Raw genomic sequence first — 15970 nt, forward strand, 5'->3', positions numbered from 1 at the left:
TCCATCTTCTTCATTCATCTGCATCCCACCCATCCTTTAAGGCCCAATTTGAGCTCAACTTCCTCCAAGGAGTCTCCTTGGATGCTCCCAGTCATCTTTCCCTCCTCTGAGCGCCTGTTTTGTTTCTCATGCATCCTTTTGGGTCTCTGTCCTACCCACTGCAAAAGGGGTTGGAGATGGATTAGAAACCAGGAGACATTTTTGCATGATAAAAGCAAGTCCAGTTAAGAGGAAGAGTAGGAGTGCTTACTTTAAAGTTTCAGATTGTGCTCAAAGAAATCAGAGAAGACACAAACAAATGGAAAAACATCTCATGCTCATGTGATAGGAGGAATTAATATCATTAAAATGGTTATACTGCTCAAAGCAATTTACAGATTCAATGGTATTCCTATCAAACTACTAATGACATTCTTCAAAGAACTAGAAAAATTATTATTATTATTATTTTTGAGATGGAGTTTTGCTCTTGTTGCCCAGGCTGGAGTGCAATGGTGCAATCTTGGCTCACTGCAACCTCCGCCTGCTGGGTTCAAGTGATTCTCCTGCCTCAGCCTCCAGAGTAGCTGGGATCATAGGCGTGTGCCACCACGCTCAGCTAGTTTTGTATTTTTAGTAGAGACAGGGTTTCTCCATGTTGGTCAGGCTGGTCTTGAACTCCTGACCTCAGGTGATCCGCCCGCCTTGGCCTCCCAAAGTGCTGGGATTACAGGCATGAGCCACCATGCCTGGCCTAGAAAAATTATTTAAAAATTTACATGAAACCAAAAAAGAGCCTGAATGGCCAAGGCAATCCTAAGCAAAAAGGACAAAGCTGGAGGAATCACATTACCTGAATTCAGATTATACTACAAGGCTACAGTGACAAAAACAGCATGGTATTGGTACAAAAACCGGCATATCAACCAATGGAACAGAATAGAGAGTCCAGAAATAAGGCCACACACCTACCACCATCTGATCTTTGACAAAGCTGACAAAAACAAACAATGAGGAAAAGACTCCCTATTCAATAAATGGTGCTGGGAGAACTGGCTAGCCATATGCAGAACATTGAAGCTGGGCCCTTTCATTAGACATATAAAAAAAAAACTCAAGATGGATTACAGACTTCAATGTAAAACCCAAAACTATAAAAAGCCTGGAAGACAACCTAGGCAATATCATCCTGGACATAGGAATGGGCAAAGATTTCATGACAAACACACTAAAAGAAATTGAAACAAAAGCAAAAATTGGCAAATGAGATCTAATTAAACTTAAGAGCTTCTGCACAGCAAAAGAAACTATCAACAGAGTAAACAGCCTGCAAAATGAGAAAATATTTGCAAACTATGAATCTGACAAGGGTCTAATATCCTGCATCTATAAGAAACTTAAATTTATAAGAGGAAAACAAACAATGCCATTAAAAAGTGGGCAAAGGACATGAACAGACACTTCGCAAAAGACACACATGCAGGCAACAACATATGAAAAAAAGCTTAATATCACTGATCATTAGAGAAATGCAAATCACAACCACAGTGAGATACCATCTCACATCAGTCAGAATGGCTATTACTAAAAAGTCAAAAAATAAGAGATGCTGGCAAGGTTGCAGAGAAAAGGGAACCCTTATACACTGTTGGTGGGAGTGTAAATTAGTTCAACCATTGTTGAAAGCGGTATGGCAATTCCTCAAAGAGCTAAAAGCAGAACTACTATTTGACCCAGCAATCCCATTACTGGGTATACCCAGAGGAATATAAAACATTCTACCATAAATACACATGTACACTTATGTTCACTGCAGCACTGTTCACAATACCAAAGACATGGACTCAACCTAAATGCCCATCAATGACAGACTGGATAAAGAAAATATGATACATACACACCATGGAATATTTCACAGCCATAAAAAAAGAACGAGATCATGTCTTTTGTGGGAACATGGATGGAGCTGGAGGCCATTATCCTTAGCAAACTGATGCAGAAACAGAAAACCAAATACCACATGTTCTCGCTTATAAGTGGGAGCTAAGTGAGAAGAACTTATGAACACAAGGAAACAACAGACACTGGGGTGTACTTGATGGGGGAGGGTAGGAGAAGGGAGAGGAGCAGAAAAGATAACTATTGGGTATTGAGCTTAAAACCTGGGTGATGTAATAATATGTGCAATAAACCCCCATGACATGTGTTTATCTATGTGACAAACCTTCATATGTACCCCCAAACCTAAAATTAAAAATAAAGGTGTCAGACTGGCTTCCACTATCCCTTCTATCCTAACACTCTGAGTCTACAACCCACTCACGTGCCTTCAGCTTAGCCAACATCCGATTGACACTGGTCAGGTCCTTGCCCGGGTCGTCTGACCGCAGCTGGTCCTCCATGGCGCTGATCCACTTGTTGAGGTCAGCATGGGTCTGCAAGCGCAGGTCGGAGCTCCTGGCAGCCGAGAGGTGCTGGGTCTTCTCCTTTGTGGTGGCCTGCAGCTCGTCCCAGAGCCGGTGCAGGGCTTCCAGCTTTTGGGACACCAGGGCTGTAAACTGGGGCTTCTCATCCATCAGCTGCTTTCCTTCCTAGGGGCAAGAAGGAGGAGAGCTCACATTCTGGGCTGACTGGGCCTTGGATCATCCCTGCTCCTGATGGTTGCAAGAGGCTACCCAAGAGGAGGTCAGTAAGGCAAAGAATCTTCATAGAACATGGGTAAGACCCAAGTGAAATGAACTCTGAATCCCCAGCATTAGCAGGGGTGTCCAAACTTTTGGCTTCCCTGGGACACTTTGGAAGAAGAATTGTCTTGAGACACACATAAAATACATTAACACAATAGTTGATGAGTTAAAAAAAAAAAGCCTGTGCATAATTTTCATGATATGCACCACCACAGATAAGGAAAAAGTCCTCATATTCAAAGGGTTAGACATGGCTGGTAGGGGAAGCTGGGCAGGGAGAGCAGTGCTGGGGGCAATGACTCAGGGAGACCGCAGCATGGGAGTTGCAGACAAGGGTCAGCTGCTGTGAGAAAAAGGATTCCAGACCCATCCAGGTACAGTCAGTGCAGAAACTGCCCCGTGAGTTCCTGAGGTTGTGCACTAACCTTCGCTGACCTCCTTCGGTTACTGAGGTTGCCTTACCTGGTTTTCATCTGCATAGATGTATCATTTTTGGGTGGGCACAGTGTGATATAAATTGGACTTAGGAATCTATATCACTAATAATAGTTAATTTTTTTTTTTGAGACAGCGTCTCTCTCTGTTGCCCAAGCTGGAGTGTAGTGGCACAATCTTGGCTCACTGAAACCTCCGCCCCCCAGTTTAAGCCCTTTTGTGTCTCAGTCTCCTGAGTAGCTGGGATTACAGGCGTATGCCACCATGCCCAGATAATTTTTGTATTTTTAGTAGAGATGGGATTTTGCCATGTTGGCTAGGCTGGTCTCGAACTCCAGACCTCAGGTGATCCGCCCACCTCAGCCTCCCAAAGTGCTGGGATTACAGCTGTGAGCCACCGTGCCTGGCCTAATAGTTAATATTTATTGAGTGTCTCATAATTGCCAAGTACTATGCTAAATGTTTCATTTGTCTTTAAGTATTTAGTGCTCACAACTCCACTGGGAAGGTCCTATTATTACTCTCATTTCATAGACGGAGAAACTGAGGCACAGGGAGGTTAAGAAGTCAGTCTGATCCTAGGGCTGCTTTTTCATGGACAGCCATGGTAGAGATGAGCAAAGGTAGTGATTTCCACATCTAATTCCAGCCACATTTGGACTTGTCCACTGGGCAAACTCACTACAGAGGGGTCCCTTGGTTCGCCATCTATAAGGAGTGGAAACGACCACTCCCCAGTGGTTCTGTCCATCCAAATGATGAGGATTAATGGCTCCCCTGGACCACTGTGATCATCTTGCCTATTCCTCCAGCCCTGTGCAGGACAGTGCTGGAGCCCTGGTGAAGGCAATGGAAAGCAAACATTAATAACTGCTGTCCTGGCACTGGACACTGAAGCTCTAACTAGATGTCCTCAGTGTCCTGGGCTGTCCCCAGATTCAGGTGACCCAGAAGAGGCACTGATTCTGACCAGGTGTACTAAGACTGACTATATCAGGAGCTCTGAAGGTTTAGCTACTATTTAGAAAAGTTGTTCGCTGCCACGTTCTGTACTGTCAGCAAGCTTTAGGACAGGGTCCACACCCTGGGTGAAGCCCATCCAGGCAAGTCTATCTGAGCAGAGCACCCCCCCGCCGCCCAATCACTTTACTTACCGCATCGATGTTCTCTAGCCACCCTTCATGGGAAGCCAGCTCTGCCACAAACGCCTGGTGCTTTAGCCATTTATTGTGAAGGTTTCGTGCTTCATCATAGGAGACATCCTGAGATGTCAGCAGCTTGTCGTTGATCCAAAGAGTGAGCTGTGTGCATAAAGAGTGGGCTGACTATCCCTGAGTATATTTCTTTGGCAGGGCAGAACCTGCTGCCCATCCCTGGCTGCAGAAGGAGAAGGCCATGGGGAGGAAGTGCAAGCACAGAAGAGAACCCATCTGCAGTTCTGGATCCCTCTGTACCAGCACAGGCAACTTTACCCATGACAGGCCAGGGCTAAAATGTGGGCACAGGTGCATCTTCCCCACTGGAGTGTGTGTGGTGTAGACCAGGGATACTTTACTCTCCTCTCCATATTTTGAGGACCTAGGACAGGGCCTAGCATATTCTAGGAACCCAACGAGTGTTTACTGGATAGGTGGATAAATCCGTCCTTTGGCAGTAGGGTGAGAGATCCTTGATAAACACAGGAAAAAATGTTATTTGAGGAAGAAGCCAAGGACAGAGGTCAATGAAAACAAAGTTGTCTGGGCTGAGAGAAAAGGAGTATGACAAGAAAGAAGTCAGGGAAAACCCCATTCCATGTAGAAAGTACTGTCAATGGAGGGACCTGGGAAGGCGGATTAAAGACCTTCCTTTTACAGCTGGTCCCAGGTTGAGCAAGGACCTTCTGAGCTAGCAGTTTTCCAACTGGCAGGTTTGTTTAAAATGTTCTTTCTCTGTCTCACCCCTTAAAGTTCTGATTCATCTGGCCTGAGTGGGACCCAGGGGTCTGCTTTAACTAGGACCAGGACTGGCTCCATAATTTGCAGGGCCCAGTACAAAATGGAGTTGTTCAAAAGCATGAAGAATTTCAAGATGGCAAGAGTAGAGCATTAACCTGAGCCCAGGGCCCTTCTAAGCGAAGCACAGGGTGTGACACAGGTCACACATCCTCAAAGCTGGCCCAGACTGGGTCCTAGGTGATTCTAAAATAGACTGTCCCTAGACTACTCTTAAGAAACTCTGGCCTAGACTTGACAGGTTAAGGATGACTTTTCAGATTTGAAAAAAAAAAAAACAGTGCAACTGAAGATTCCAGAGGATGACCCAATTAAGTACCCAGAGGTCCCTGCTCATGGAATCCCACAGCTCTTGAGCTAGAAAGGATCCCTGTGGACTTCCTGCCTTGAGGGCACTCTGCTTCTAGAAAGGAATCTCCAGGAAAGCAGCCACTCCTTGCTGGAGCCTCACCTCCTGGCAGTTCTGGAGGAAGTTCTGTAGCTCCAGGTTGTCTCTCAGTAGGACAGAGGCCTCCTGGGCCTTCTCGTTGTTCTTCCTGTGCCTGGAAAGGAAGCCAAAAGCACAGTCACAATAGTGCCGAGCTTGGGGTCCTCACCAAGCTTGGGGTCCTCACTACCCCTGTGTGGCTCTGGGGGCCTCGTGGCCCTGGGGCCCGGGAGTACCTGTCCTCAATCAGCTGCACCTTCTCCTTGATCTTGTCTGAGTATAGGTTTCCCTCAGCTACCAGCTTGTTTCCAGAGTCCACAGGACTCAAGACCTTATCCCGGTTGTTCTCCATAGACCCCAAGAAATCCTCAAACTTCCGGATCCCAGCCTCTGCAGCTTCCAGGGAGTCTGGGGGCTCCAAGTGAGCCAGAGTGTATTCCTGTTGGAACAAGTTTCCAGACAAGGCATGAAGACACACGGAGGAGGTGATGAGCACCCCTCCCAAGTGGGAGCACCACGTGCAGCCACACAGGCCACGGTATGAATGAGCCCCCTAGAGTAGTACAGGGAGGAGGCACTACTCCCCAGGCCTTGCCCCCACCCCTACCCCAGGGGCACACAATAAACAGTGTGCCTAAAGCCACATGGAAGGCTAACCACCCAGGGCAAAATGCGCTTCTCTAGCCTCTGATAGACCCAAGAACAAGGCGTAGTTTGGGACACAAGGCTGGAAAAGGCACCTAATGAGAAACAAAGATTTCCCCCATGAGTGAATACAGAGTACAAGACAAGAGTAATGTGGTCCCTGAGCCTTACAGCACATTTGTGGACTCACCACAAGAGCTACTGCCCTGAGAGACCCGCCTGTCCCAGCCCTGAATGCCTCTCTACCTGGTTGCTGAGGATGGCTTCAGCCTGCTTGGCATCTTTCTGGAACTCCTGGAAGCCAAGGCACTGAGCGAGGGTGTGGCTGCGGCTCTCCCACATCCTGCCCAGGGCATCCCAGCCAGTATCCAGGCCCTCCAGCCGCTGGCCCAGAAGCAGATACTCTGGGTCCGTCTGGCCTTGGATCACTTTCTCCCCAGACTCCTTAACACGCTGGTAGCTGTCTTGGTGCCCGTCAATCTCATCCTTGATACCTGCATGCTGCTGCAGGAGCTGCTCAGCCTCAGGGAGGGATTCGGGCATGTCCTCAGAGGCCACAGCCTTCTGGGTGATGGAGAGCCAGGCCTGGAAGTCATCCAGATCCTGCAGGAAGGCCTGCAGCTGGCTGACTTCCCCCAGCAAGTCCTCCTGGCCCTGCAGGGATTGCTGCAGGCCCTGCCACAGCTCCTCCAAGTGTTTTTGCCGCTGACCAATGTCCTCCTTCTGCTCAGGGTGCGAGTCCATCAGCTGCTGGGACTCACGCTCCAGGGCATCCACACGGGCCTGGATGGCGGCCACGTCACGCTCCAGCCCTGACAACTTCCGCTGGATGGCGATGATACCTGCCAGGTCCCGCCCCAGGTCTTTTGTGGACTCCACTACCTTTGTCTTGTCCGTGATCCACTTGCTGGTCTCCTCGCAATCCACGCAGTAGTTGTGCACTCGGAGGGCTGAGTCCACAGCCTCCCGCCGCTCTGACACCAGGGTCTGAAATGCCTGCCACCTGCCGGATGGGGACACAGCCCGGAGGAGAGAGACACCTTCTCCCTTAGCTCTTCTTCCCATAGGAGACCCTGACCCCTTCCCACATTTCCCACAAGTCTCCCCCCACAGACTTTGTATGATAAAAAGAAAAAAAAAATCTACCTAACAAAGTATAGGTGAGCAAAATTCACTTACCCAATTTTACTCAAGACATATATAACTGTCAATCAGATCTTTTGATCAGCAGGGGGCAATTAATTATGTGACTCCAACCATAAGTAAAGGAACATGAAAGCAAAGTCTATGCATGTAGTTGGATTTCAGGCAAATATACAATTTCCCCAGAGTTTATGAAATATCAAAATAATTAAAAGGCTCACATTAACTTCAAGAATGCTTCAGGACATAGGGTCCCCAGCTGCCCTAGAGGAACCAAGTAAATGCCCAAGGCCACATGCAACGTCTCCTAGGGCCTGAAAAAGATCACCTTGGATCTAAGAGAAAAGATGCCCTGGTGAAAAAGAAGAGGAAGAAGAGGACAGGGAAGAAGAGAATGAGGAGGAATAAGTTGTGATGATAATTTAAGTGACTAGCATAATCTTAACCTTCGAGTGCAGTGTTGCTATGAAATAAGGAAATGTGCTAAGGTCTGGCGGATGCCTGGGGGCCTGGGGTCAGTCTGCAGTACACAATAAGCCTCTTCCAAAGAGCTGCCCATCAGCCAGGCCAGACCACTAGGGACACCGCCCTTGGGCCTAGGTTCACTCATTCTGCATCACTGTAATATGCAGGCTGAATGCTCATTCTCTAATCGAACCCATCTTTCTCGAACACCCACAGGGGTATAAGGCATTTTATTGGCCTTTGGGAGAATACAGACATAACCAGACCATGCCCTGTGGGGTGTATGATTTAGAGAAATATTCAGACAAGCTCACAAATAACATAGCATAAAGTTTCATGTGCACAGCACCTAACAGGCAGAGAGGAGGATTAAGGCAGCTGGAAGGAGCAATGGGGTGACAGTTGCTCACGTGACCTCCACACAACCCATCACTGGACACAAAGCCCCAGTCAGTGAACACACCCCCAGTGCCTCCACTGGAGTGACCAATTAAAGGATGGGACCAAGTGTCTCATTCATCTTTGTACCCTGCCTCAGGGGATGGAGGCTGAGGGACTAGGAGATGGACTGGACAGAGAGCGCTGTTGTGCATTCCCAAGGTGTGACAACAGCAGCCAGTATGATTTGAAAGGTCTGCAGAGAGATATAAGAGACAGGCTGGGAGAGATCAGGGATACGAGGGAGGAGACAGAGCCTGCAGATTTCTCGGCTCCCGTCCTAGACCATGAAGACCCCGTGCTCTGGGAATTCCGTGCCTGTCTGGCACACAGATGGTGCTCTGAGGCTAGGAAATCAAGGGGTTTTCTCCAAGTTTGTCTGAAACCCCTGGAATCGACAGGGAAGTGTTCCTGGGAGAGGGTCTGGCTGTGTCCCCAGGCAAGAGGCCCCATAGTGATTTTCCAGGCCTTTCCTGGAGTGGCCTCACTGTAGCCATTGGGTGGAGGCCACACCAAGATGCACTGGAGCTTGGGTCTAGTCTGCTTCCCAAACCTACACTTGCCCCCTCCACTGCGCTGTCTTTGAGATGGAGGAGGTTGATAGAGCCACTCTAGTTATCACTGGTCAGGCAACATCAAGAGTCTAGGTTTGGTCCTGGGCCAGGTTTTTCTTCAACTGGAATGCATACGGTGAAAGATGATCACACATTCATCAAGTGTTTGAATGACTCACACATAAGCTTGGCAGAAAAATCTTAGTTTTTTCCCAGTTCACTCATGTACTAAGCATTTATCAAGCAACTCTCAGTTGCCTTGTGGCAGACACTGACCTAGGCACTAGGGATATGACAAAGAACTATGCAGGCTGGGCTCAGTGGCTCACACCTGTAAATCACAGCAATTTGGGAGGCTGAGGCCGGAGGATCTCTTGAGCCCAGGAGTTCAAGACCAGCCTGAGAAACATAGTGAGACCTCATCTCTACAAAAAAACAAAAAATTAGCTGGGTATAGTAGTGTGCATCTGTAGCATTAGCTACTCAGGAGACTGAGATGGGAGAATCACTTGAGCCTGGGAGGCTGAGGCTGCAGTGAGCCAAAATTGTACCACTGCACTCCAGCCTGGGTAATGGAGTGAGATTCTGTCTCTATAAAAAATTAATTAATTAATTAATAAAGAGTAATGCAAAGTCCTTGCTTTCATTCAAGTGGATAGAGACATAAACAAGTCTACAATCCATCAAGTGGTGATAAGCGCAAAGAAAAAATAAAAGAAGGTAACAATATATAGGCCAAGTGGGTCAGTGAGAGGAAGGATGTGCTGCTTTCCATGGGGTGGTCAGTGGGGGCCACGCCAATAAGCTGACATTTGAGCTGAGACCTGAATAAAAAGAGTAAGCCAAGGGCATAGCTAGAAAAATAATATTCTAAACAGCAGGAACCCCAAAAATGTATTAGGTGTGCAAAGCCCTTGGGCAATATAAATAGATACAGGTCTTCATTTGCTTACATAGTCTAGCAGGAAAGTCCTTGGGGACAAAAATAATTAGAATGTAAGATAGGATATGAAGCTCAAAACCAGTACAAAGGAGGAAAAGATGGTTTTTCATCTGGAAAACTGGAAAGCAAGCGACTTGGACTGGCTCATGCAGAGACAGGATTTGGAATATGTAGAGGGAGGGAGAATGCACCCTGAGGGAAAGAACCGCAGAGGCATGAGGCGACACTGGGGGTGGAGGTATAGAATGAGCATTGTTCTGAAAAATAATTGAAAAGCTATACACGGAAGAGGAACCAGGGTAAGTGTGATCTCTCTCAAGGGCAGAGCCAGAATCAATATGTACGCATTTCAAGGAGGCAGATTTCCACTCAATGGAAGAGCAAACTTTTTAACCAAAAAGAATTGCCCAAAAATGAGATAGGCTGCAGGGTGAGGGAGTGAGTTCCCCATCACTGGCTAGACTGGGTGACTTCTCAGGTCCCTTTCAACTCTCAAATTTAATTTCATGCCTCGGGTTTTTTTCTCACTTAAGGATGGCAGGTACCTTGATATTTTTCACTTGGGGATGGGGCCTGTTTTAGGGGTCTGTAAAGATCAACATTCTCAGACTATAGTTTATTGTTGAGCTGATGAGTTCTTCCTCTCAGGAAGTTTCTCTGGTTTAGACCTGCTCTAGTTTCCTCAATTATGCAGCAATTGCAATAATCTCTACCACCTCCTGCCCACCAACACACACAAACTCATTACCTACAAGGCGAAAGAAGAGGGAAGAGGTATTCTCTTCCTTTGTAAAACATCAGATTGACAAAGGAATCTCCTAAACCGCACTCTGCAGCTTGGGCTGCTAAGACAATCATCCCATTCTAGTGGCTCTAAAGAATTCTGGTCATCGCTGCCTCCCCTTAGCCCCCCAGTGAAGTCTCCACTGTGCTGATCCCTTTCTTTACAATGGAGTCTTCCCTAGGCCCACCTCCCAGATTGCCTCAGGCAGAGCAATGCTCAGGCACAAGTGTGGGGAAGGGGCTGGGGTAATGGGGAGGTGGTGAACACGTGGCATTGCGTGTGCAGGGCCCACGGTAAAGACAGGGAATGCAGGCATTTGCGGTGTCCTCAAAGATCCTCCAGGAACTCATGGGCAATTTCACCCCACACTGAAAGCACCCCCTCTCTAAAGGCTCCTTGGGGCCTGTTTTTTGTTCTGGCCACAAAGCTTGCTTAAGGCTCCCTGCTAATTCTCCTCTTCATTCAAGCCAGCCTCATTATCGATACTGCATTTGGCAGAGGCAGGAGCATTATTTTATGGACAGTACTTAAGAGCTCTCAGAAAGCAATTTTCTCTGCCCAAGAATGTCCAGGGAAATATAGCATGAGAAGCATATGGCCTGATTCTAAGTTTGGGCACACTTGGGATGTGCTCTCCATCACACATACACACCCACCCTCCCTAGGCACAGCATTCGAGCCTCCCAGGACTCGTCTCTCTCCCTCCCTGGGCTGTTCACCTCAATCATTCCTCCTTGCTGCTATAGTTCCAGTACTACTGGGAAGGGGACTGTGGCTGAGACAGACAGGAATGTCGGTGGGGGTGCGGTGGCTTATGCCTGTAATCCCAGCACTTTGGGAGGCCGAGGTGTGCAGATCGCTTGAGGCCAGGAATGAGACCAGCCTGACCATGAAACCACATCCTACTAAAAATACAAAAACTAGCCAGGCATTGTATCGCACGCCTGTAATCCCAGCTACTTGGGAGGCTGAGGAACAAGAATAGCTTGAACCCAGGAGGTGGAAGTTGCAGTGAGCCGAGATCGCACCACTGCACTCCAGCCTGGGTAAAAGAGTGAGGTTCTGTGGCAAAAAAAAAAAAAAAAAAAAAAAAAAGACAGGAATGTTGAGGGTATAGAAGTGTTGGTGCATACTAGGTGGACTAAATTTTGGGCCTGGCCCCCAGCAGTGTGTCAGATGTTGAGACAATGCCCCCGCCCCATGCCCTACCCACACCCCACCTGGTGTTCAGATGGTCCTGGTACTGCTTCACCTCCCTGCTGCGTGGGTGGCCACTCTCTACCAAGCTGTTGGCAGCGAGGTTCACACCATCAATCTGAGTCATCAAGGTCTTCATCTCCTGGTCCAGGATGTCGAACCTGATATGGGCAAAGGAAAATATGAGGATGGGTGAGGCGGCAGCAGACATTTCCTTGCCAGTGGCACCCCCAGTCTCCAGAACATGTAGCTCTTGCTTTCTCCTTCCACTGCCTAAACCATTTGCCCAGGTGAGGCAGGAGGAAGAAAACAGATATGCTGGCCCTCCTTTCTGGTTCATGGGTTTGATTTCATGAGTTAGCATTGCCTGGAACAGGCCGGGAGAGAGCCAGTTACTTCCTACACGGGCTTCTGGCTCAAGAGAGACATATGAAGGGGAGGGAGGGCTGAAGAGAGGTTACTGTGTATTTGTGTGGGGGATGTCAATTGTCACAAGGGCCACCTTCCAGGCCTCTGCTTTTCCGGCTGTTGCTTTTGGACTCTGAGTCCAATGCCTTGACATCTTAACCCAAAAGATACCCTTTCCAGCCAGGTGCTCCATTCCTGGGTAAGATAAGGGAAAGCTGCTGGGGCGGTGGTCGGGGGGAATTTGTGGTTCTGAAGGCCGATCCTTCTAGGGTAAGAGCCCAGGACTCTCCAGCATTAGTGCAGCACCACCTTGGCACTGTTCCAGAGAGCGGCCTCTCCTTCTCCTGACTGCCTGAATTCTGTGCTTCAGCTGCTGAGATGCTGCACAGACTGGGGCATGCCTCATCATCTGGGGTGCTGACAAAATCAGAACACCAGTGGTGAGAGTGGCCTTGCAGACAGGGGGTTTGCAAATTCTCTCTGTGGCCCCTCAGAGTCTCCTGGCTTAAGGACTGCCACAGAAAGCTAGAGCTGGCAGGGTCCTGGCCTCTCAACCTCCTTCTAGCTCCATTTTTCCTCTGTGTGACCTGCGGGTTCCATACACAATTCATCTGAGCAAAGACTGCTATTGCTGAAAAGTAATTGAATAACTGGACTAGATAAATTCCCTTTGTTTGAGGAACACAAGGCCCCAAAGGGTGAAGTACCCCAGGCCACAGAGCCAGAATAGAACTTATGACTCCTAATGCCAGGACTTTGCAACAAAGGACATCCCAGGGCCTCTCAAAGAGACCTTTGCTGATCCAGAGACTATTACCAAACTAGGTGGGAGATGATGCCCAGGCCTGGTACAGGGACGTGAGGAAAAGATGAGTTAACTCTGACCTGTGCTGCACGACCTCCAGGTCCTCCAGGGTGTCTGGCATTTCCATCTCGGCCAGCCACTTCTCCTTCTCTCCCATCCACAGCTCACAGGCGTCTGTCTCCCCGAACACCGTGTACAGGTCCAGGGCTTCCTGCAGCCTCTGTTGACGCAGGTCCGCCTGGGCCACCACCTGTTGGTAGAGCTCCCGCAGGGCCTGCAGCCGATGGGTCACATCTGGGGAATCCCGAAACTCTTCGGGGAATCCCTGGGCCTGCTGCTCCAGGTGCTCCATCACCCCACGGCTCTCCTCCAGCTCCTCCAGGAAGTCCTTGTGCTTTTTCCCCAGGGCCCGTGTGGCCCCTTCGTCCTGCCCCACATCTTCACCAGAGAGCAGCCGGTGGGCGTCTTGCAGCCAAGCCTTCAGGTCATCTGCATCGCCCTGGAACTGGAAAAAGTTCTCAGCATCCTGGAGGTTCTTCTTGCAGAAGGCAGCCAGGTCCTTCAGCTGGTCCCACTGTGCCGACACCTCCTTGATGCGGGCCTCGATATGCGGGTGCCCAAACTGCTTGCGTGCAACCATGTCATGAGCCTCCTGGAAGATCTGCTCCAGGTGAGCATCCAGCCCACGGAGCTCATCCTCAAAGGCCTTGTGCTTGCGCTGTAAGATGAGCACACTGGTCAGGTCTTTGCCATAGTCCAGGGAAGAATAGATCTGCTCCTTCTCCTTGATCCAGCTCTCAGCCTCATCCATCTCCCAGAAGAACTTCCAGAGTCGTTTGGACTGCTCCAGTTGGGCCTTCCGCCCAGCTGCCATGTTGCTCAGCTCCTCAAAGCACTGCTCCAAGTGGCTGATGCGGTCCTGGATGACCTGGGGGTCACAAGGCTGGTACCCTGGAAGAAATAGGGGGAAGGAGGACAAAGCGGGGGATGGGCTTCATTTATGGGCACGCTTCAGATAAGCTGCCAGGTTGGAACTACACAACCCTGAAGCTGCCATGTCACTGGGGCTTTGGGGTTGGATGCAGGGGGGTCCCAGTTGCTCAGAGGGTGGACAGATTCTTTATAATTATTTCCCACTGAACTTCAGGGTTAAGGAAGATAAAAAGTGGGGTTAGTTCTTAATAGAAATGTACAACATAAAATTATTTTTAAATTAATTAAAAAAATTTCAAGGTCATTCTTGAAAGAGGCAGTGAGGTCTCTTATTTAAAACAAGAATCTGGAAACCTAAATTGTCTCAGCCATAACTTGAACTAGCAAGGAGAATGAAGGACAGAGGGTGCCTCCTTGGTGATTATAGGTTACCGAAGCAGTTGCCTGCTCTCTGGAGAATTTGGCTGGTCCCTCAAGCTTCTTTCTTGGACCATTACTTGATGAAAGTAACAGAACTTTAAAGTTGGTTCCAGGAGATTTCTCCAAGTTGGGTTGTTAGGCCAGAGGTGAGGCTTTTGGCATTGGAAGCCTCAAAAGGGGAGACAAACTTGGTCTCACCTTTCCCCTCGGTGAACTTCAGGGTGGCTGCGGTGATGGCCTTCACTTTGTCCCCTTGGATGGCGATGTCAGCTTCCATCAACTTGTGCTTCTGTAGCAGGTCTTCAACCTCCAACAAGTGCTTCCCAAACTCGGCAGACAAGAGGTGAGCCTGGCAAAGAGAACAGCAGAAAGGAAATGAGGAGAAGTGAAGAGACCTACACATTAGGAGAAGAGACCCCTGCAAAGGGCATGTCTCTAGTAATCTGAGCAAGGGTGAGCCGAATGCAGCCAGAAAAGGGCTGCTGCTGACGATGGAAGAAGTTCCAGAGGGAGAGTGCCTACTGGGGGTGCCCATCAGCATCATCCATAGAACATCTTACAGATGCTCAAGCCCCACACTCATCTACTGCATCGGTCTCAGGGTTGGGGCCTGGCCATGTGTATTTTCACAAAGCTCCAGGGGCAGTCTGATGTGTGTCCTCAGCTGAGACCCACTGCGGCAGAGAGAGAGGAGAGGTTGCCCTCATGCTGGGAGGTCTGGATTCTAACCAGAGTCAAATTGTAATTACTAAGAGCTTGATTCTCCAGCTTCCTGATTAATGTCTGTCTCTTCAAGGCCCTGAAGGTTGGCACCGGTGCTGCCACAAACCCAAGATTTCTCGGTCACCAGGGTACCATGGACCTGGGCTGGTATCACCTGCTGGAGCAGAGTGGACCAAGAGGCAGAGAGGCAGGTGCAGCTAGATACTTTGCTGCCTCAGTTTCTCTATTTTGACTCAGAGATATGACTGGCTGGGAGGTGTCTAAGGAAGCCTATGCTAACTGCAGGGCCACTGAGACCCAAGGTGAGCACTGCAGGGCATGGCAGGGGGCGGCTCCCAGGGCCCACCTTGATCTCATCCATCCAGTTGATGCTGTGCAGCATGTCCTGGAAGAGCTTCTGCAGTGCCAGGGTGGTCTCGAGCCTCTGGCGCCGGGACTGCAGCAGCTCCTGCAGGTAGCTCCATAGGCGCAGTATATTGTCCTTGCGGGCCGTGATGCGCTTCTGGTCATGGTAGTTCTCTTTCTCCAGCTCCTGAGCCAGGTCCTCCAGGGCTCTCACCCGCTCCTCGTAGGCAGCTGTGTCGGTCTCGATGGCCTCATGCTTCTTCTTGGCGGCCTCCACAGCTGCCAGGTCATACCCAAAGTTATCCTGCCCCACCGGGAGAAAAACAGGCAGCTCAGTCAGACACCCAGGGGCTCATCCCCAAACTCAGGGAAAGGGCAGCTCCCTTCAGAACCAGTGCTAGATGGGAAAGCACATTCCCAAGAAGCAGCTAGTTCTGCCTTACTTTTGCAGCCTGTCTTATCAGACCCAAGTTCCAAAAATTAATGTCTCACAAGAGACTCTAAGAGGAGTTCATCATTTTACTCCCCGTGCCACCCGTGTGGGAGATGCAGCCTGCGTGTTACTAATGGAGCCCCTTGGCAGCCTGCTGGCACTCCCCACATGCCTCGAGTGGACCTGTTTGATTTGGGGCAGGAAGGGGCTGC

General features: G+C 49.3%; 1 protein-coding gene across 3 annotated transcripts in view; it reads right to left on the reverse strand.

The window, feature by feature from the left end:
- The window catches only part of SPTB (spectrin beta, erythrocytic), a 136987-nt gene that overhangs the window by 33760 nt on the left and 87257 nt on the right, over positions 1-15970 (reverse strand). For all 3 annotated transcript variants that reach the window (XM_024348751.3, XM_063793553.1, XM_024348752.3), the window contains exons 12-20: positions 15327-15629; positions 14456-14606; positions 12985-13855; positions 11715-11852; positions 6414-7170; positions 5759-5961; positions 5547-5637; positions 4256-4402; positions 2307-2570 (exon numbers count right to left, since the gene is read on the reverse strand). In XM_024348751.3, coding sequence (XP_024204519.3) covers positions 2307-2570; positions 4256-4402; positions 5547-5637; positions 5759-5961; positions 6414-7170; positions 11715-11852; positions 12985-13855; positions 14456-14606; positions 15327-15629 — 2925 coding nt within the window. The remainder of the gene's footprint in view (positions 1-2306; positions 2571-4255; positions 4403-5546; positions 5638-5758; positions 5962-6413; positions 7171-11714; positions 11853-12984; positions 13856-14455; positions 14607-15326; positions 15630-15970) is intronic.

This window comes from Pan troglodytes, chromosome 15 (genome assembly GCF_028858775.2).
Source record: "Pan troglodytes isolate AG18354 chromosome 15, NHGRI_mPanTro3-v2.0_pri, whole genome shotgun sequence".
Classification (NCBI taxonomy): domain Eukaryota; kingdom Metazoa; phylum Chordata; class Mammalia; order Primates; family Hominidae; genus Pan; species Pan troglodytes.